A 22,451-nucleotide genomic window follows, 5' to 3' on the forward strand; every position below is an offset into this window, starting at 1 on the left:
GTCCCAGGGCTTTGACAAAAGCCAGTATCTGGGACGGTTTTATAGAGGGTAGTTCTCCATCTCCAATATCAGTCGTACCAAAATTCATGGCACGAATGGTTGTCGTCTCGGCGCACTCAGTGATGAGGTGTACTGGTGTTTCACCATCTTCCCCACAGAATCTGCATTCGCCGTTTCTTCTTAGTTTCAATCTACTGAGGTGTTCATTGAGGAGACAGTGTCCTGTTAAAAACCCCGTGACAATCCGAAGATTGTTCTTACTCAGACCCAGGAAGATCTGTGATTTTTCTTGATCATAAGCCCTCAGAAACTTCTTCGAGTGTCCTAGACCATTGCAAGATTTCCATTCCAGGTTGCGGATGGAATCTTCCAGTTGCGGATGGAATCTTCCTCAAATTCAACGATACTGAGTTTTCACCTTTTCGATAAGTTATAAGATAACCGATATACGATGGAATCGAAAAATGCAACATTTTAAAATTCGCCCTGTATTTTACGAACTAAAAAGACTAGGACAACTCTTCTTCTTTTTTAATTCTTTAATTAATTAATTTTTTAATTCGCTCATAGTGCAATTGATACTAAACATTTGATGTATTACCATATAACCCCTATATTACCATATAGGGGTTAAAAACTCAGATATAGTCTCGTTCGATCAAGACATGTCTCGAAATATGCATAGTATCAATTATTCTTCGAATCTCCGTTTTTCTATAGATATGATTTCTAGGTAACATAATCAAATGTATACATACCTACTGTGTTCAAAGTAAACAATTTGTTGTCGTATCGGCTAATCTCTGGCCGGCTGTAACAGCGCTTTCAGATGGAGCGGGGTGTCCGCGACGGACCGTCCGCGTGGTTTTATATTAATGTGTTTATGTATATGGCCGTCATCCGGACGGAACATACGTGATCTATGTGAAATTGTTCATATAAACTCTTGTTCGAAGTCGCGGATCTGAAAGCGCTGTAAATCAGTTCATTTGTGATTAAACCCCTCCTAGTAATAGTTATCATTTTTGACATGTTCTACACCATTCGGGGTATTTGTATGTAACTTATATTATTATACTTAGAACTAATAAACTATATCTTTTTTTAATTAAATTTTCTTTGACCAATCTAATATATTTTTTTATTTAAAGGGTTCTTGGCTTTTGGTAAATATTAAACTTTTTCTGGGTTTCGGAAGTGTTTATTATATAACTAACGTTTCGGTTCAGTTTTAATCTTTTTCAAAGTCTACAATAAGATATTATCAATAAAATACAACAGTGTGAAAAAAAATATAAATCAAACTTAATTTAGAATAAACAATAATTTTAAACAATAACATGGTATAGAGATGTTTTTAATAACATGGTAGATTATATTGGGATACCCTGTATTCTGGAGTCGAAATATACTACCCCTAAAAATATTTGCACTTATTTAAGACTCACCCTGTATAATTGATCTGAAAAGGTGGCTTTGGAATAATTGGAATAGACAAAAATCCATCTCATAAAGTTCCGTACGAACTCGCGTATGGTACCAACGATCGAAAAAAAACGGCGTCATAGACGGCTGGGAAACGACAATCGATGATAATTTTGGCGAGGTCAAGTTCTAGCGTCATTTACTTGGCCCATACTCTCCTTCATTGTTTAATTGCGCTTACTGCCTTAAAAAGATTGTAATTTATTTTTATGTTGATTAAAAATATTTGTTTAAATTGCCTTAGTTTAACATTCGATGAAAAAACGTGATTGAGAAATGATCGAAAAAAAAAACGACGTCCAGTTGCCTCGGAGATGAACATCGATGATATTCCCCATATAATTTTACATTACAAAATGCATCCAACTAAATTTTAGCGTTACGTGATAATTTGTTGACATTCTGGTGAATAAAATATAAAAATATTTATTTTTAAATTATTGTCCCAGAAAATCTTTATTTATTATTAAAAAATAGCTATTAAATGAAAATAATTTAATAATTTATAAAAATATTTTAAAAAATGTATAAAACTATATAACAGTAGAAATTAATAGTCATTTAAAAGATATGATATGTATATATTAATATTTGGCAATTTTTCGATATATTATGAAAAATTTGAAAACCCTATTTAACTAAATTCTTGTGCCTATATACAGATATTACAAAAATGACTGATTTCTGTAATAGATACGCAGAATACAAACACAGATGATATTTATATTTAAAAAAATTGACAAACTAATTTCTTGACGTTATGGTGAATACATTTTAATTTTTTTTTAATACTTTATAAATTACAGAAAGCTTTAATGGAGAACTCAGAATATTTAAAGTAGTTTTACAGTTTGGATAACAGATGTCAATTAACATACATATTTATTAATTTTTTGTTAATAATAATTTTAAATTAATAGTGTGTTTATACACCCTTTTAAGAATTTTATACAGGGTCCGGCAGTAGTGCGTCGGGCATCTGTAGCTCCTAGAATAAAAAACTTGGGAATTTTGTGTGCAAAAAAAAGTATGTACAGGGTGGCTGGTGAAAATTGTGAGAGGATCACCCCCTGTAGGAACACCCTGTAGTATTGCATTTTTTGCCTCCTTTCCGATCACTTTACATAATCTTAAGATATGAATATATTTCGATAGTTTCAGAAATATTAATAAATAAATAAAAAAAAATATATGTTTTTCAACCTTATAAAAAAAAATATTAAAAATACAAGAACTGTCCTGAAATCAAAACTATATTTGGTATTAACTTTATATGGTCTATACTTATTTTGTTGTAAATATCGTAATCTTAAATCATACAGGGTGTTCAAAATTCTACGCCGAACTTATTGTATATGTCGCATCCACTTAGTGTAATTGTCCGGTTCATGAAATTGATATCCACTTCGCAAACTGATTAGGTTAGGTTAGGTTAGGTTCGCAAACTGGTTGGCAGCGTTGCCAATCTTTGTGGAATTCCACAAAATGTGCGGAATTCGTAATAATGTTGTGGAACGTTTGTGGAATAGAATAAATGTGGAACTTTGTGGAATTTTCGAAATTATTCCTTTTTTTCTTTTTTTTCCTTATTTAGCTAACATTAAAAAAAATATTATAGGACTCATCATAATTTTACAGATTTCTGTAAAAAGAGGTCAGCAGCTAGGTTCGGTATTTAGATCTGCAAGCAATCCGACGAAATTTTCGACATATCACATATCACACGTCACTATATAATGTAAAATCCCTTTAAGATCACGTGGTTTATATAAAAAAAATGTCGGATTGGTCGCAGACCTAAAGACCGAACCTGGCTAGTGATTGTGGAATTTGTGGAATTTGGGTATGTTCGCCGTGGAATATAATTTTGGACCATTGGCAACGCTGCTGGTTGGTTTCAGTTCGCGAAGTGGATATCCATTTCATGAAACGGACAATTACACTAAGTGGATGCGACATATATATGAAATAACTTTTCTTCGCTTTTTTTTAAATGGAACAACCTGTATAATATTTTTTTGATACAAGGAGAATTAAAAAATAAACATTTTTTGTATCTAGAGTATATATTTAAACATTTTTAACGGCTTTGCAGATACTCGCGGTATTATATTTCGTATAACTCTTTCAACGGTAAAATACGAGAGAAATCATTGAGTGGCTATGATAAAAATTCACTGATGCTTTCTAACGGACAAACGAAGCACTTTTGTGTAGAGATAAATAATTGTGCCCAATAAACTTATTTTAAAGCTAGAAATTACACAGTCTATATAATGACCTAAATTATTCAAATACGAATAAATATTTATACTATCGACTAAATAATTTTAAGTTCCATATTATTTAATAAAAAAATATTGAAAACAGGATCCTGTGAAAATTCAATTAGTCATATCTTATCAGCGTTATCTACATCAAAACCTGTAATTAATAATATTTTATCTCTAATGCATTTCGTTGAAGCCACTCCTAGAAAAAGGTGATATCTCTCTAAAAAATGGCTAATTTCAAAGTATTGGTGTTATTTTTGGCTTGTGCAGGTTTATCTCACTGTAATGGTAAGTCTATTTATGTACCTTTTTTCAATTTTTTGGTATTAATTTATTAATTATAACAATAAGGTTTTATCTTATAAATTTTGATCATGTCAGAATTCATTCAAACCAAACCAAACTATTTAGTTTTATACAAAACTATATATTTATCTAGTAAAAATGTATTTTCTACAAATATACTGCGTGATTTTTAAAAGTGGCCTAAAAGTGACGATATACAGGGGGGTTCGAACTGTATTCCGGAAACTTCGGCAGCATATTCTGCAGATAAAAAAAACTAAAAGAGTTATATGTCCTAAAATGCTTAATTTCGGAGATACAGGGTGTAAAATTGGTGTCTGGGAGTTTTTTGATATGAGAAATTTGATTTTGATGTGTCAATATGACTCCTACTTATAGAGGGCGCCACCTACATATTTTAACTGGTTTGAGGAGTAATAACTTTTTGTCCGTACCTGTATAAAACTACTGAATTAAAAAATATACATTCGCGAACATTTTGAGTTTTTTTAGATAATCTCGGCAACGGTGCAATTCTCGACAAAAATACCTATATAGAAAATTGTTCTTAATAAAATTCTCTATCAAAAAGATAATTACACTTTTTTTCCAAAGTTAATAATGAAGTGGCAACTAGGGCGCAAATATAAGGGTTGGTTATGACTGTCGATCTATCTGCAGTTCAATCTAATTTAAAGTTTAATGTTTAACGCTAACAAAAAGCAGTAACCACTAAATTATACTTAGAATTTTAATATACGTTCTTCTCTCACACTCCTCTGCCCCTATAAAAAGGGTGATTTGTACTTATTTCCACATTACCGTGGAGGTAAAGTATTTGATGCGTTTTTTTTAAAAGTTGTATCCCCTACACTGTTTAAAAGTGCGTCGTGCAAATCGTGTAAAGCCGATATCTAGTTTTAGCAATACAATGAAAATTAATGGCAATGATGTTCAAGTTGACTCAACATTACTATTTCAAAGAAACCACCGTTCATTCTAGCCTGGAGTTAAAAAAGTGCTTTAGTTTCGAATTAGCCTCAGTACCTACTATAATAAAGCAGCTTTATACCAGATTGTCAATAAAGTTCCAGAACGAGATCATATTTTTGAAAACAGCGATGTCATGATGTCATGGATGGAGAATATTTGCTTCGCCGCGTAATATGGCCAAAAAAGGGACATTTAATATATATTGTGCAAACTTTCAATAATGAGAAATCTACTCATGAAGAAATTTCAAACGTAGGAGAGCAATTTATTTTAGCTTTATACAACTGTACCTCAGCAGAAAGCAGTCTAGATGAATACCGATTTATGTACTTCAACAAACTTGTCGGCAAAGCCAACAACATTGTCATGTTGTCAAAACTACCACCAACTTCTGCTGCAGCTCGGCAATACTCGTATCGGGTTTTTCACCAAATTCAAACATGGAGAGGAGTTATGCTCGAACGTACCGACTGGGGGTGGAAAAAAATTGGCGGCATATTAACCCCAACAATGACAAACAAAGAGCCAGCCCCCGCATCTGTTTTAACGCTTATTTCATGTTCATGTAAATTAGGGTGCAAATACAGATGTAGCTGCAGAAGAGCAGGCTTGCGTTGCTCTACAATGTGTTATCCTTTCCATGGACAGTCATGCTTGAACGTTGAAGTTGTGGAAGATGACGAAGATTACTAGTTAACATTTGATATTAGTGGATTAGGCCTACAGGGGATACCACTTTAAAAAAACGCATCAAATACTTTACCTATACTTTTTAAGAAAAGTGTAATTATATTTTTGATAGAGAATCTTATGAAGAACAATTTTCTATATAGGTATTTTTGTCGAGAATTGCACCGTTGCCCAGATTATCTAAAAAACTCAAAATGGGGGTAGAAACGATGTCCTGGGGGATGACGCAAACTATTTAGGGGTGGGAACTTTTCGATTTAGTAATTCTCATGCTAGCCCCAACATACCTACCAATTTTCAAAACTTTCTGAATTTTGTCGGGTTTAAATTGTAATATTACTGGATTAGTTGGCTAAATAGTCGTTAGACTGTAATAATAAATTTGTAATGTTTTGTGCCAAAAGCTGAACAGAAACTGTTTTTTCATAATTTTTTCGAAGAAAAATTTATTAAACGACGAGTATTTGGCACGCATCTGAAGATGGTTAGGTTGTAGTGCGTTTACCAGGGCCGGATCTACCTAAGGGCTGTTTGGACTGCAGCCCAGGGCCCCGAGGTTACCAGGGGCCCCCACACCCCGCTAAAAACAATAGACCCATAGGTCGGAACTGTTGAATCGTGAAATAAAATTAAAATTCACGTTAAAAAGTTTAAGCCAGACCAGATGGTTTTGCCACTATGATGCTGTCAAAGCCTTAAAAATAATTATGATGACATTATAAAAAAATTCGAAAGTTTCAGCGAAAATGAGATTGAGAAAGTTGATTTCCAGAAAGAGGCACGAAATTTATTCAATAAAATGGCGAAACTCGAGTTTGCAATTTTGATTATCTTTTGGGAAGAACTTTGGCAGAGATTTCATTTAGTTAATAAAAAAATACGCCTGGTTTAGACATTTGTGAAGGCAACAAGTTAATTGTGTCATTAAAAGACTTTGTGAACAACATACGATACCGATCAGATCAAAAGCTAAAGGAATACGAAGAGAAAGCTAAAAATTAAGTACTAGTGTGGGGATAGACTACAATGACGTAAACAAGAGACGCATTATTCCAAAATTTTCAGATAAGTCTACAGGTGAATTCTCAGTATATGGCGCAGAAAGAAGAAAGATTTAAAAGAGACGCGTTAAACGTTACGTTGGATAAGCTGATTATGGATTTAAATAAAAGGAGCCAAGTCTATGAGACAAATATAGCAAAAAATTCAAATTTTTCATGGATTTGCAAGACAAAAATATCGAAAACATAGATTTGGAAATTGCACGTCATATTATTGATTACTATCCGGATGACGTAGACGAGCATTTAGTGAATGAGTGCATTCAATTAAAATCGTACTGACTCCAATCTAAGCCAGAGTCTTACACCTCTTGCAGTGACATTTTTATGCTCATGTATGAAAATAAACTTATTGACGTGTTCCCTCACTGCTATACCATTTTAAAGATTTTTTTATCATTGCCAATCACTAGCTGTGAAGCAGAACGCTCCTTCTCCAAGATGTCCTATGTAGAAAATAAATATAGGACAACAATGTCGAACCATCGACTAAATAATTTATCACTTCTTTCCATAAACTGTGATCTAACCAAAGACTTGCAATGTGATGGCCAAATAACTGTCAATTTCTGTGACTGCAACCTATCAATTTCTTTTACTAATTCATAATAAATATAAATAAAATTGTTTTATTGTTTTTTTTATATTCTTATATAATATCACTATATCGGTTTCTCTCTCACCCAAAGGTTGCCTGGAAGAGATTGCTACCACAGCAATAAGTCGACTTTTGTACAACTAATACTTGCGTAGATTTAAGTAACATTTATGGTTTTTTTTGTGCAATAAAGAATATATAATAATAATATATCATTATAGAAACAGTTTTTTGACATGGCTATTAGTTGAGTACTTAGGTAGGCCTCTAAGTAGTTTCAGCCCAGGGCCCCACAAATTCACGATCCGCCCCTGGCGTTTACAATTCTTCTCCATTGCGCTGTATGCTCCTATATGCTCATCCCCGTTAAGTTTTTGTGGAAAATATCGTTGTACTTTTTGAGTTGTCCACCCGGTTTCCTCTTACCATCTACAAGTTCAGCGTAAATAAGAGATTTTAATAGGCATCCTGCATATATGACCAGCCCATCTTAAGCGGGAGTCGGTAAGCATGACTTCAACGCTCTCGCAGCTAGCTTTCTGAAGGACCGATACGTTTGAGACACATGCTGGAACCATTTGTTTCTTAAGAGTTTTCTGAGTTATCTCAAGAGGAACTACAAGATGTGTGGGCCGACCAAAAAAGAGATGAGTCGATGACGTCAAAACAGTGGTAGGTTGGCAATGGATGATATTGGCTAGAGGGCCTATATCCAACACTGGATGAAACCAGATGTGGGAAGACAAGGAAGTTATGCAAATAGACAAACAATCACATCCGGAAGGAGTATAGATTAAACTTAATAATGATCTCAAATATTTAATACAAATTTCGATGATAAATGTTTCTAGGAAATAAAAGATCTTTATTGAATTCTTATATAAGTTTTAATCATCTTTCGCGATAAACCTGGATTATCTTATCTCTGATAAGTAATATACGAGTAGGTAGGTGCGTACACCTGTATATAAAAGCAATAATTTTGTTTCAGTATTTTGGTGTCTCTCTTAAGGAGTGCACTTCGAGTTTTTTTTTATTTTTGTTATTACATAAAAATTAACCAAAGAATATATAATGAAACGAGTTTTGTTTTTATTGTCCGGATATTTTTTCTTCACAGTGTCATCTCTAGGTGAGTAAAAGAATATTATAATACAGGGTGAGTCGTAAATAAGTGCAAATATTTTCAGGGATGATAGACCTGGATAAAGGAAACGTATTTTCTCTTTACGTTTTTCAAATAAGTCCAAAGTAAAATTAAGACCAAAGAAAATTCAAAAAAAAGGTTCTGGGTTTTCATTCTTGTAAAGTTAATATACTACCTATGTTGCCATATTATCTTGAAATTATGTTTTTTAACTAAAAACTAACAAAATTTTCATAATATTTTTTTCGCAAAAAAAACTCATACACGTGTTTCTGGGGTCGAAATATATACTACTCCTAAAAATATTTGCACTTACTTAAAACTCACCCTATTTATCATAAATCTGAATGGGAAAATTTAAAAACCAATATTTTATTTTATAAAATGCTACTCAAGAACTACGATCTTTTCTATGGCTCTTTAATGTTAACAATTTGGCTATAGAGAACACACATTTTTGTTTATTTGCAGAACAAACAAGTTACAACATTTGAGGAAATGTAATCTACCTATTGTAAAAAGATTAAGAATATTATATAATAATTGTCTTATAAATATAGCTATACACATGTATACATATAACAGTTCATCAAATTGCAGTTATTTAATTATATATTCTCAAACAATCGTGCATAATAAACTACTGCTTCTATAATTCATGTTATAAAATGTTATAATCGAGATTATACAGGGGGAGCCTTAAATAAATGCAAATAATAAATTTAGGGGTATCTATTTCGACCCCAGAAACATATCTATGAGGTTTTTTGGCTAAATAAGATGTAGAAAATCGTGCATATTTTTAAATTTTCCTGAACGTTTTAGAAAACTTTTAGGACTGCTTGTTCACCGCAACTTTTCCCAGGTAATTTCGTAAAGTCTGATATCAAAAGGGCAATTTTTTGGCATTTTTATAGAGAATTATAGACTTTTGGCAGATTTTAACAAGAAAATTATAATAGATCTGTCATATTGTGGCATAACTTGTGATTGTTATGTTTGTTTTTGTTTGACCCAGGACTGGATTTTTAAATTTTCGCCTAATTTAGTAATTTCTTTATCTCTCATAACTCAAATATGAGTTCGTATAAATACATTTAATATGAACAATTTGCTCCATTTTAAGGAGTTATTCTTTGAAAAGTTTCAAATACATTTTTCGGTAAAATAAAATGGGGAATTGATATTCGCCATTTTTTAAATTTACGTGGAATTTTCTATGTTCGGATTGGCGATACAACAATTATTATATTAATTTATCTTCAGAAATTCAAATTTACTGGAAAATTTCAATTATTATATCGATTTAGAGACGCGAGATACCATATATAATTTCCACGAGATAAGATAATGTGATGATTTCACCGAAAATTCAATAAAGATATTCATTAACGCTTAAATAAATAGTCTATATTATGGTTATTGGTTATAAATAACGTTTTGGTACAGTTTACCCTTGAATTATATTGGCAGTTTAGTATTACGTAATATTTTCAGGAATGTGTCAAAAATGGAAAGGGGAAATATGATTAATTTATGAGATCTAACTCTTAGAATTATTGGTACATTTATCCTAAATGATCCACTTTGTCAACAAGTATTTCATATCTCACGTTATTTTTATAACATCCTTTATACAGGGCGAGTTTTAAATAAGGGCAAATATTTTCCGGGTTTGGTAGATCTCGATAAAAGAAACACAGTTTCTCTTTGCTGTTTTTCTTAATAATTCCAAAATAACCAAATTAATAAAGTTTGGAAATTAAAAAAAATATTTATTTTAAAAAAAAATTGAGAGCCACTGGATTTTTTCTGTATTCGGCCCTTTTAGTGTCGTAACCATGGTAATATCAGAGATTTTAGAAATTGCACCGTGGAAAAATTTGCACAGAACAGGCAGTTCTAAATAGTTTTAGAAAATACTAGAAAAATTAAAAGGAAATGCACGATTTTCAACATATTTTTTGGTGAAAAGAAACTCATAGACGTGTTCCCGAAATATACCACCTCTAAAAATATTTACACTAATTTAAGACTCACCCTGTATAAACAAGGAAATAACGTATAATCGACAGTTTATTTATTTCTTTTTGTCTTTTTTCCATATTACAATCGTCAAAGCTTTAATATGCATTTATTATTTGATCATTTTTAATAATAATGCCAATAATTTTCGTTTTGAAGATTTTTTTAATCGATTCTTAAAATAATTCTTAAAATTTTGTGTTTATGTTATTATTTATTTTTAAATCAAATAAATATTTAAAAAAATAAAAATGATTCAGTATGGTTATGCGAAAACTCCATTGGTTATGAAATCCTCTTTCGGCGTTGCCACATCCTCAAACTTCTGATTTTATTCAAACTGAACATACCAGTTGTTCATATCTGGTTCTTAAGAGTTTATTACGCTGTACTTTCGTATGTATGTATGGCTGAAGGAAATATATACCATATGATCGAAAAAAAACGGCGTCCAGTTGGCTTGGAAATGACGATCGATGACATTTCCCATATAATTTTACATATAAAATGACAGCGATCTTTATTTCATAGCCATCGTTGATGCCGTTTTTATTCGATCATACGGTATTATATTTCAGAAATCTGCCTATGGCTTAGCCCGATCCTGTGCTGTTAAACCACACCCAAAGTTCCAAACACACGTGCTTAAGGCTTGATTAAGGTTTGCAAAGCTTCAGAATTTGCCATAAAATACCGAGCAATTTGTAACAAAAACATATAAATTATATATCAATGTAATCACAAAACTTTTTCTATTTCCGTATTGTAACGGAATTTAAAATTATTATGTCTTTATTTTCGAGAAAATTTAGTCCAAACATAAGGAATATTTTGTTGATGTTTGACAATCAAAATCTTAAAGATAAAGAAGTTATCTAAAAATGTGTTACAATACGGATATAGTATAATCCTTTATCTTTAATTTCCTTCTTCATTTGTGTAAAAATACCTGGCCAGTTTTACATAAAACGTTAAATGCGGAACTAGATATATTTTTAGCAAAATAATTTGCTAAATTTTGGGACTAACGAAATAGACTCTTAAACCAAGTTCAAAATTTGAATAGGTTGTAAATAACTTCTTAGAGGGTGTCCATTAAATACGTCGGAGAATCAAGTAAAAGGGCAGGTCTCGAAAATAGTTAATTAAGACGTAATTTACCCGATTAACTACGTGCAGTTTTTCTTTAAAGACTGCGAAAACATTTTAACACAACCAAAATACAAAAATATAAAATATCGTATTAGACTTTAATCATCTAATCAGTAGATATCTTTGTCAAGATTTCATCAATGTATTTTTCAACCTCATTTATAATCAGTTAATAATTTTCCTCTATTATGCTATATTTAGAGCCATATTTCTTCTGTTTTCTAAAGCTTCAACGTATTATAACCTGAAACCTGCCACCTGCCTCAAACCATCTAAACCAAAACAAATTTTATATCAGTTTTCAATAAATGCCCTCGCCAAAATTATCATCGATGTTTATTCCTCTGCCGTCTTTGACACCGTTTTTTCGATCATACGGTAGCTATCTCGGTATTTTAAATTATAAGCCGGTTAGAATTTAAAGTCTTATACTTTTTTACACACGAAAGATTGGTCCTTCGAGCCGAATCGCGGATACAAAAAAAATAAAATTCATTAGGCATATTTATATCCTTAGAATCCCTCTTTTTCTGTCACATCGACAACGCTGCCTGCTGATCTTGTTCTTTCACCTGTAGACAGCGAGTCACTGCGCAGACTTAACAAATCCGAGGTGATTCCCTTCCCTTCCCAAATCTCTTACATTTCATTCATTAATGCATAGCATAGCTTAAGTCAAATAAGCGTAGTTCTTTCGGACTTAATATTGTTGTACGGTGTGTTTACAGCGTGTTTTCGAGGTTATGTTAAAATTTTCTGTACTTAAAATTAAATAGCAATGAAAATATTGTGTGTATTTTGGTTGTGTGCCTTTATAGAGGTTTGTTTAGCGAAACAGCTTAAACGTAAGTACATTTTATGATGCTTATTTTATAGATTTAATAAAAACTGCTGAACGTTACTTCTTTTATTTTATAGAGTTGTTATTCTTGAAAGAGAGAATACTAGCATTATATTGAAAAACAAGGTATAGAAAATGCAAATACATAAATCAAAATATCTGAAGTTATTAAGTATATTATAGGTACTTCACAGGATGTTATGGAATTTGTTGTTTCGTTTCATTTGCATAAGTTTTGCAATATAATCAAAAATGCCTTATTCAATAAATGGCTCATTGTCAACTAAGTATACAGGTTGTAAATAGATCAGGTGATAAAAATCGTAAATAAAGAGAGCAAGATATTTTTACAATGTTAGGGTGGTCAAAGTATTTTTGTCGCAAAAAACTTCATAGGTATGTTCTTTTTATCGAGATCTACCAGCCCTGAAAATATTTGCACTTATTTAAGACTCACCCTGTATAAACGCAAATATCTTAAAAACCGTGCACCGTTTCGCACATATTTTACGTAGAATAGTCCTAGCTTTTTACGTCATTTGTTGAAATTACTGTAGGTATCTATAATATCTCTTATATATTTCTGATAAAATTTTCGCGTACGCCTATGGTTATACTACTTTTTTAGATGGTGGTATGTCAATTTTTTGAAGAAAATGTATTATAAAAAAAAGCTAAAAAGGTGGTGAGTTCAAAATTAATTCTTTTGTTTATTTACTTATGAAACGTACTTCCTGGCTCTTTCAACCTACTTGCCGAACCGAAAGCTGAACAAATAACCATTGTAATAAAATTTATCTAAAGTTCACCACACACAACCTTTGTTTGGTACCAAAAAAATGGCGTTCTGTAATATATTATGTCACAGATTTTGCTCCAGCTCGTATATCCAAGTTAAGGTGGCTACACACACTACTGCAAGCTTGACAAGCATGCATGAACAATCTTTTTGTACAAGCGAACTTTTGTACAAGCAAGCATTTTAATTGTGCAAGCCGCTTGGTGATTGATTGAATTTGAATCATGCAAGCTTGGACAAGCCATGCTTGCGCAAGCGAAACGGTACGTGTGTACCACATGTATTCAGCTTGTACAAACGATTAGTTCAGTCCGTGATCGTAAATGACCTGTACGTCGCGTCGCCATCATGTCTAACGATCTGAAAAGGAGCAATCGAGGATTATTGGAAGATTTTATTCGCGCATACGAAAATCAGCCGTGTCTTTGGCGAATTAAATCACCAGAATATCATGATAGGGTGAAGAAGGATGCAGCATACAAAATTTTACTTAATAAGTATAGATTAATTGACAGCCAAGCCGATAAGGATGCCGTTATTAAAAAGATAAATGCCTTCAGGATTCCTTCTTCTTTTTCGCGGACTTCCTTCTTCTTTTTCTTCGGACTTCCTTCTTCTTTTTCGCGGCATAAACTGAAGCTTGTCCAAGCATGCATGTACCGTGTGGCGGCGAAGGTAAATTATGCATGGCTTGTACAAAAAGATTGTTCATGCATGCTTGTCAAGCTTGCAGTAGTGTGTGTAGCCACCTTTACGTCATAGAGAGAAGCACAACTGTTTTTTTCGCACTTATTTATTTCTAGCCTGTATAGTTATATGGTTTTATCAATTACTTTAAGGGACATATTGTTTAGTTTACACCTTTAGTTGAAAGAGTTAAAAATTTCTTAGTTACTAAATAATTTTAAAAAACATGGAAAAATTTGTCACACTGATGGGATCTGTTATAAAAATAAAATGTTTACATAGAAACATATTTTCATAGCCCAAAAAATATCTGACCTAATAGAAATAAATCTTTTTCGACTAATAATAACACAGTTATTTTGGATATTTTAACGTCTACAGTTGCTAATAAGTTCATAATTGGTTATATACATACAGATTTACCTTAAACATTCATCAAGGTTATTATATCAAAGAGTTAAGTTATTATACCTAAAAGCTGAAATATTTTCAAAAAATAATCGTTTTTAATGAACGTTATAATAATTATTATATATATATACCCTACAAATTATGTTAATGACAAATAAGTGATTTTAGTATCAATAATAACATTATTTTTTATATCGGAAGAAAATCTGCATCAAATCCAAGTATGTATTATGTATTTCATGTTGACTCCTCTGTTCGTTTGTTGATTACGATTGACCTTGAATCTCCGATTATGTGACGTAAAAAGATAAACAAAGGTGTATTTATTATTGTGCCAGAAATAATAGTAATAAAATTCAATAGGTATTTTGCATTTAATTTCAATAAGCAAATTTAACTGTTGACTCTTTAAACTGGGTGAATTTGGATTAGTCATACAAATATAATAAGCGCGTGTTCAGATATTAATATTATGATTTTTTCTTCAAAAGAAAAGTATATATCGTGGGCGTACAGCGAAAATCCACTTATTATAAATCTATAATATCCTTATATTATAAGGATGCCGAAATTGGACTTAATGGGTTTTTCATGTTAAAGACAGTGAAAAACTGGACATAGTGGTGTGTTTAATCCAATTCAACCAAAAATGTGACTTAGTGTATTTTCGCTGTACGCCCACGATATGTTACTGTAAATGTCCGAAATACTGTAAAACCTAGGATAAGCGCGCTAAACCTAGGATTTTTCCTAGGTTTAGCGCTGTTAATCCAATGAATTAACACCCTCCAAATAACCACGCTAACCAACTCGAAATGCGGTAAAAAGGTAAAACATATATTTTAACTGGTTTTAAGAGTAATAACTTTTCGTCCGTACCTGAATAAAACTACTGAGTAAAAAATATACATTTACGACGTTTGGTTTGGACATGGGTACATTTACGACGTTTTTTACGTAAAAAAGATCTTTTGGTAAAAATCGCTACGAGTAATGGTTTTCAAGATATTTGGAATCGAAATTATCAATACCTCATCATTGATGATCATGTCATCATTGATATAAATTAAACATGTTGACTAAATAGTTATTAGACTGAAATCATAAATTTGAAATGTTTTTGTGCCCAAAATTCAAGAGAAACTGTTTTATAATCATTTTTTCGAAGAAAAATTTATGATTAATTTAAAAAAATAAAAAGTTCCCAAATTTATCATTTCAGTCAAATAAATATCTACTCAACATGTTTATTTTTTGTCAATAATGAGATGTATTGACTACTTCAATTATAAATATATTCAGAACGGTTGCCGTTAGCGATTTTTACCAAGAGACATTTTTTACTTAAAAAAGCAGGGGCATATTTTTTCATCCAGTAGTTTTATACAGGTACGGACGAAAAGTTATCATCTTTTAAAACAGTTAAAACACATGTAGGTGGCGCCCCCTACAAGTAGGAATCATATTGACATCAATATTAAATTTCTCATGTCCAAAAATTCCCAGACACCAATTTTCATCAAAATATTGACGTTACTTCAGAAATTATTTGCAAAAAATCGAAATAAATATGAAACTTCTACACAATGTATCTCCAAAGCTAAGCATTTTTGAACATACATCAATACGAACTTTTTTTATTTATTTTTATCTGCAGAATATGCTGCAGAAGTTTCCGGAATAGAGTTTGGACCACCCTGTATATGACTTATTGACCAATATTTTTCCAGAGTTATTTTAATCATGAGAAATTTTACACTGTATTTTTCTTTACAGAGGAACTGTGCATGGACTTTTTTGACAGGGATGCCTGTCAACAAATTGGAAGAGATCTTTACATACAATGTAGACCAGTTACCTCCAAGTAAGTTTTAGAAAAATATACAAAATTACTATAAAGAAAAACAGACTAATGTAAAATTATAACGATAATAAATTATGTTGTTTATTCTGTTTTAACCCAACATATATCAGTAAAATAATATATTACTCACCTATACTACAAAGTAATTAAACTAAAAAATAATTTAGTCTGTGCCTATACAAATGCCTGAGAAGTTTAGATTGCAAAGTGCCCATAAGGACAATGTAAACACTATTTGGCGCTATATTGGTTCGGATTTTTCCGGAATTATATCGCCAAATATTATTTATTCAAATTTATTATTATTTTCGTTTAATTTTATAAATAAAAGACATTGTGTTGCATACAAGAAACTTTATTTTATATAAGGACGAATATATGAAATACCTATGAAACATTGGAAACCGACGTTATGCCACGATCCACGATGTGGTTTTTGCAGTTCACAGCACAGCTTTTTAAGTTTTTAAAGCCACTTTTTCACAATTATCACCGGTTGGAGTAAATAAAACTTGAATTAAACTCACAAGATAGCAATTACTACTTTGAAAATTGACGCTATAAACACTTTTCGGAATTTCTTTAATGAGAGCGGTTTGGATGTTGAAAGATTATTATGATTGATTCTGACTTTGACAAGAGAAAATTATTTCTGTTTTTGTTTGCCGTTGTTCTTAGCGACCGCTATAGCAGCGCCAGATCGCGTATAACGGTCGCGACCCAAAATAATTTCGCGACCCAAAATTTTTACGGGCTTTCCAATCTAAACTTGTTTTGATTTGGTTTGAGCATTTGGCATTTATCTATGGATCGCGACCATAGACTAATGTCATGTACTAGAGATAGATTGGACACTGATATAAAACAAATGGGTCCGTCATTTAGAGCCACCTGGTGATCCGGAAGAAACTAATGGAGAGTTTTGGCATAACATAATTTTAGCGTTCCGTTACTTATTAACGCTAACTAAAACGGTAACCTTATTCAAGCTCAAAATTACTCCTTGTAAAATATAAAATAATAAATATAGACTTTTTTGTTGCATTTTATGTTTTATTAGATCATTAGAAGTGTAACATAATTAAAACAAAATTAAAATATATACATACATTTTAAACACCAACAATAGAGCACATAGCGCCTATTTTTTGATTTAACAAATAAATTATATAGCAAAAATATTATGTACTTACTTATTTATGATTAAACTATTTTTTTATTTGGTTCATAAATTTATACTTTCTAAAATGTCAGAATGACTTTAATAAAAAAGTTTAGTATCTAACACGAAAATGATGATCGACTCTAAATATCAGAATGCACAAACTAATAAAAACACAAACTATAAACACAAATCACTGAAATCACCGAACTTTCCGATAAATCAGGAATATCTGAATTAATGATTATTTAAGTAATGATCAAAATAATGATTTAAAAATAACTTGACGGATTTTGTCAAAATGTCAACATGATGTCAACTAGACAAAAACTAGACCACAGACAATAGTCAACATAGGGACTGTCATGTCATCTTCATATATAAATTAGAAACCTGTACTTTAATGTTTTTTGCGCCGTCTGGCGATGCGGAAGAAACTAAATTTGGAGTTCTATAAAATTACCATTGAGTGTCTAGGGCATGATCGCGACCCAGAACAATTTCGTGACCCAAAATCTATGTGCCCGAGCAATACATTTATTTTTAGGATGGATTAAAAAGGTCTCTTATTTTTCTTTTAGAGGCTATCGGTTCTTTCATAATAACTTTTGCGTTGGTAAAATCTACTGTGTGCCCTGTGTCCCATGAATGCCGACGAATCTTATATTTAAAAAAACATATTTTTTTAATTACTTTATTATTTATTAATTTAGGATTGACTGTATATTGAAAGCTGGCCGAGGTGAACCAATATTGAGCATTTTGTCTCCAGAAGAGGCTGTTCTAGGAGCAGCTTTGGCAACGTCGCAAGCTGTAGTAATAGGCGAAGTATCCGAAGGTACGGATAAAAATGTACATTTTTCTAAGTATGCATTGCATCGCTATTTTTGATAAGTAAAGTGCCATTCTTAACAAATCTAATTAAAAATCTTAAATATATCAGATATCTAGAGTGGAACCTATCAACTTATGTACTATACAGGGTGGCGCCTCTCGTACGCTGCGGAGGCTTCAAGGAATACGACAGTTTGTATTGAAATGAAATTTTGTGAGCATATGTCAATGTGTATCATTATTTGACAAAATCTAGGTGGCTGTGATATGGCTGACGTTACTTCAACTTCTTCTTTCTCTGCTTATCCATTAATGGATGTTTGCGACCACACTTTCCATGGCTTCCCTATCTCTGGCTGTGTGGATCAACGTCTGTATGTTACTAATGCCTGTCAACTGTCTTATATTTCGCAGCCACGACATTTTTTTCCGTCCCAAACTTCTTCTGCCCTCAACATTGCTGTCTAATTCGTCCAATTTTAACAACTAATTATCATTTTGTCAGTTAAAACAAAAAAAAATTTTAGAAATTTGCCGAAAATGCAAACTTATCCTACATCAGAAAGAGTTGATATGATTCTATTAGTTGGTGAATGCAGTGTGCATTCACTAATTAATAGAATACTGGGCTTTTTTATGAGGATTTGTTAAAGACAGTATTTACAAGACTCGACCAACTATTGTCGACAACATTAGAGTAATTATTGTAGCTGCTTTTCGAAATAGAACTCCACATATGCCTTTTAAAATAAAAAGATATTTTATGCAGTTAACAGGAAAGCAAGCATTTTCAGCATTTGATTTCATCTAGCTAATTTTTGTGACATAATTATTATAGGTTTATATCTAGTTTTAATTCTGTAATAATTAAAATATGTTTTAAACGTGTATGTTTTTATTACCGTTGAGTATTTTACTCTACATCCCATTTTACTTTAATTTTTGTTAAATTAACAGAAGGTATATCACAGCCATCATAGATTTTTTCAAATAATAAAGATCTACTGACGCAAAATCATAAAAATTAAAATATCTAGGAAAATCTTTGTCTGAGAGGTAGGCAACCTTAATAATATTTTGAAGATATATGAATAATATGAATTCCCCATTGAACACCGGAATAATATACTAGATGTTCCGTTTAAAATAAAGGAGTAACTTGCTTTTAAAAGTGACTAATGTTCCATATTCATTTTGTCTCACCCTGTACAACTTTTCGGGTCAAATTTCAATTTGGTTTAACATACAATGGTTACTGTAATTAAATATCAAGCTATACAAGATCAACTAAAATTTTTGGTAGCTGTTATCGAAATTTAAAATTTACTCTTCATTTTCACAAAATGTGAAATATGTCAAAATCCTTAGATTTTGGGTATATACTTCTTTAATAAAACTCACCTTTATTTTTTTCCTAGAATCCAAAAATCAATTGATATATAGGGTGTTCCATTAGAAAAAACACAACTTTGATGTGTAACTTTTTTTGGGGACACCCTGTATAACTTTATATGTTTTTATAAAATGCTTTCAATTAACCTACATATGCTGCCAAAATTTTATTTCGATATAAACTACCGTTATCCTTGGAGCCTCCGCTTCGTATGAGTGGCGCCACCCTGTACATAATACTGTTTACTATTACTAGAGAGCACAATACTTTTTAAAAATCAATTTTTCGTAAAAAAAATTGCTAAATTTAAGACTCGCGCTGTGTAACATTACAAGTTAGATAAAAACCCTTACATACTTTCAAGTTAGATAAAAACCCTTTACACAACTCTATATATACAAATCAATTTTAAAATTAGATATTATACATAAAATAATTTATTTAAAGATCTCTTAATGGGTTTTTCTGATAAAGAAGATCTTATTTTTAAGTAGATTAATGCATTATGAATAATAATATAATGTTAATCATTATGACACATCTGATAAGGAGACCGCAAAGTAAAAATCCTATTTTTAGATAACAAATATTGAATCTATTTCATAATATACAGGGTGTAAATGAATACGTGGAGAAAAATCAGGACGTCATTGCTTTTTTAAAAAATAAGGGGGTTTGTAATTATTTTTACTAAGATAAGTAGAAAAATAGGACCCAATTTTTATTTTCACTAGAACCTTTGTTAACAAACTATGTTACTGGTTTCTGTTTTGTTTAAATTAAATTCCCTAATAAATGAATGTACAGGGAGGCCCATTAGTGCGAGGAAGGAGGAAGTCCAATAGCGTCGTCGTTGTCGAAGTTATGAAAGAAAATTTTATACACATGTTGCACGGTTTATAAAGGGGCATATTTTAAAAATATTTTGTTGTATACAGGGTGTATATCAACCGCTTATAATAGGCTATTTTTATTTCTAACACTTATGCAGTATTGCCATTCTATTGCTTATTTACTGAAACTTTGGTTAAAAACACTATATCCGAAAAGTGGCTAAAAAGTACAGTGAATTTAGCTTTATTAATAATAAGCTATATCTTATATAGGGTAATTTTTATGGTGTCGCCAACATCGCACTATTTAAAATGCTATATCTCATTTTTAGAGTTCCATACCTAAAGGATAAAAACGGGAACCCTATTACTAAGACTTCGCTATCCGTCCGTCTGTCACAAAGGTTTATCTTATGAACCGTTATAGCTAGACAGTTGAATTTTTTACAGATAATGTAGGTATCTATGTTGCCGCTATAAGAACAAATACTAAAAACAGAATTAAATAAATGTTTATAAATAAAAAAGTACTTTCACTAAACATTATCTTTTAAGTAAGAATGTTAATGACACGATCATGTCATTTCCTTATTGCCTTCTATTGTACGGTATTTCCATCATACGTATTTATTTGGAAGGACCTAAAATAATAACAAATCATGAATCATTCTTATCTATAGTTTTATTTTACTCACCATTCAACAAAGGTGTTTTTCCACTATAAACTTGGCTAAGTTCGTTAAATTATTACTAAAAGAATAGTCAGAATAATTTTTATGACGACGCATACACGCATTTGTTTAAAATATACAAACAGCATACACACGCTATATGATAAACAAAAATTTTATTGTGAAGTCTTAATCATTGGATGATATCCAATTTGTCGAAATATACAAATAAAAGAATCTATTATAAGGTGATTCGGAAAAAATTACAGGCCCAAAAGTTTCAATTTAACGTAAAAAGATACCAGTTAAAATTTGAGCCCTTAATAATAATATTAAGACTGCCCTCATCACGTTTTTCTATTTTCCATAAGAATACCATGGAAAAATTTTGTTCTGCACCTTATGAATTTTATTGCTAGCCTGTCGTGTGTCATAAAAAAGATCATTTTACTTATTTTTGTAGAGAATTGAACGTTTTACAAAAAAAGTCTCTTATGATTTTTGGAGAGACCAATAGTTTAAGAGTTATTTGAAGCCAAAGTTCCATTCATCGCAAATTTTAAGGTTTTTGATGCATTACATCAAATTTGATGGTTTTATTGGAACAAATCATCCCAAAAAATTCATGTTTATCTTAAATTTAGTTTCTTATGCAATAATTTCTTTATTTTTCTCCTGGATATTTTATGAATGAAATCCACCATGTTTTTAGAAAATTACGAATTACCCCTTACTGTTGTCTCATTGTTTCAGATCTGTTTGTCAGACTATACTTTATCTACAACTCTATTTATAGTAGAGAAATAACTATGTTTCCGACAAAATCTAAAAAAAAATCTTTTTTATCGATCAATCTATACTAATATCCTTTAATATATAAAATTCTTAAGTGACTGACATACTGATTAATCACGATCCTGCTCAAATCATTCAATGTAAGAAGCTCAATTTTGGCATACAGGTTGATTCTAGGGTGTAGAGGTTTGATAAGAAGGGATTTTTCGAAATTCCAGTTCCAAGAGGGTGAAACCACCCCTCAAATATTAGAATATTTTTTATTTAAAAAACGGTCAAGTTTCCGAAAAAACGCTTAAACACGTATATTTTATTTTGTTTTTTTACATATTTTAAGATTTTTTAAAAATGTATATAGGGTGTTTCGAAAAATCTGGTCATTGATTAATCACGATCCTGCTTAAAGCGCTTGACGTAAAAAGCTGATTTTTTGAAAACGGATTGGCTTTAGG

At 31.3% G+C, this 22,451-nt stretch overlaps 1 protein-coding gene across 3 annotated transcripts in view; it reads left to right on the top strand.

Annotated features, from left to right (window-relative positions):
* Positions 1 to 3,923: 3,923 nt before the first annotated feature.
* LOC115891805 (transferrin-like) overlaps positions 3,924 to 22,451 on the top strand; it is a 39,640-nt gene continuing 21,112 nt past the window's right edge. Inside the window, exons 1-3 of one of the 3 annotated variants that reach the window (XM_030912367.1) lie at positions 3,924 to 4,046; positions 16,224 to 16,311; positions 18,187 to 18,311. In XM_030912367.1, coding sequence (XP_030768227.1) covers positions 3,986 to 4,046; positions 16,224 to 16,311; positions 18,187 to 18,311 — 274 coding nt within the window. In that variant the 5' untranslated portion in view covers positions 3,924 to 3,985. Of the gene's footprint in view, positions 4,047 to 8,362; positions 8,518 to 12,364; positions 12,555 to 16,223; positions 16,312 to 18,186; positions 18,312 to 22,451 lie in introns of those variants that run through there. The other 2 variants (XM_030912368.1, XM_030912366.1) reach the window with 2 other exon arrangements.

The sequence above is a fragment of the Sitophilus oryzae genome, unplaced genomic scaffold (assembly GCF_002938485.1).
Source record: "Sitophilus oryzae breed Bouriz unplaced genomic scaffold, Soryzae_2.0 scaffold_119_pilon_pilon, whole genome shotgun sequence".
Classification (NCBI taxonomy): domain Eukaryota; kingdom Metazoa; phylum Arthropoda; class Insecta; order Coleoptera; family Curculionidae; genus Sitophilus; species Sitophilus oryzae.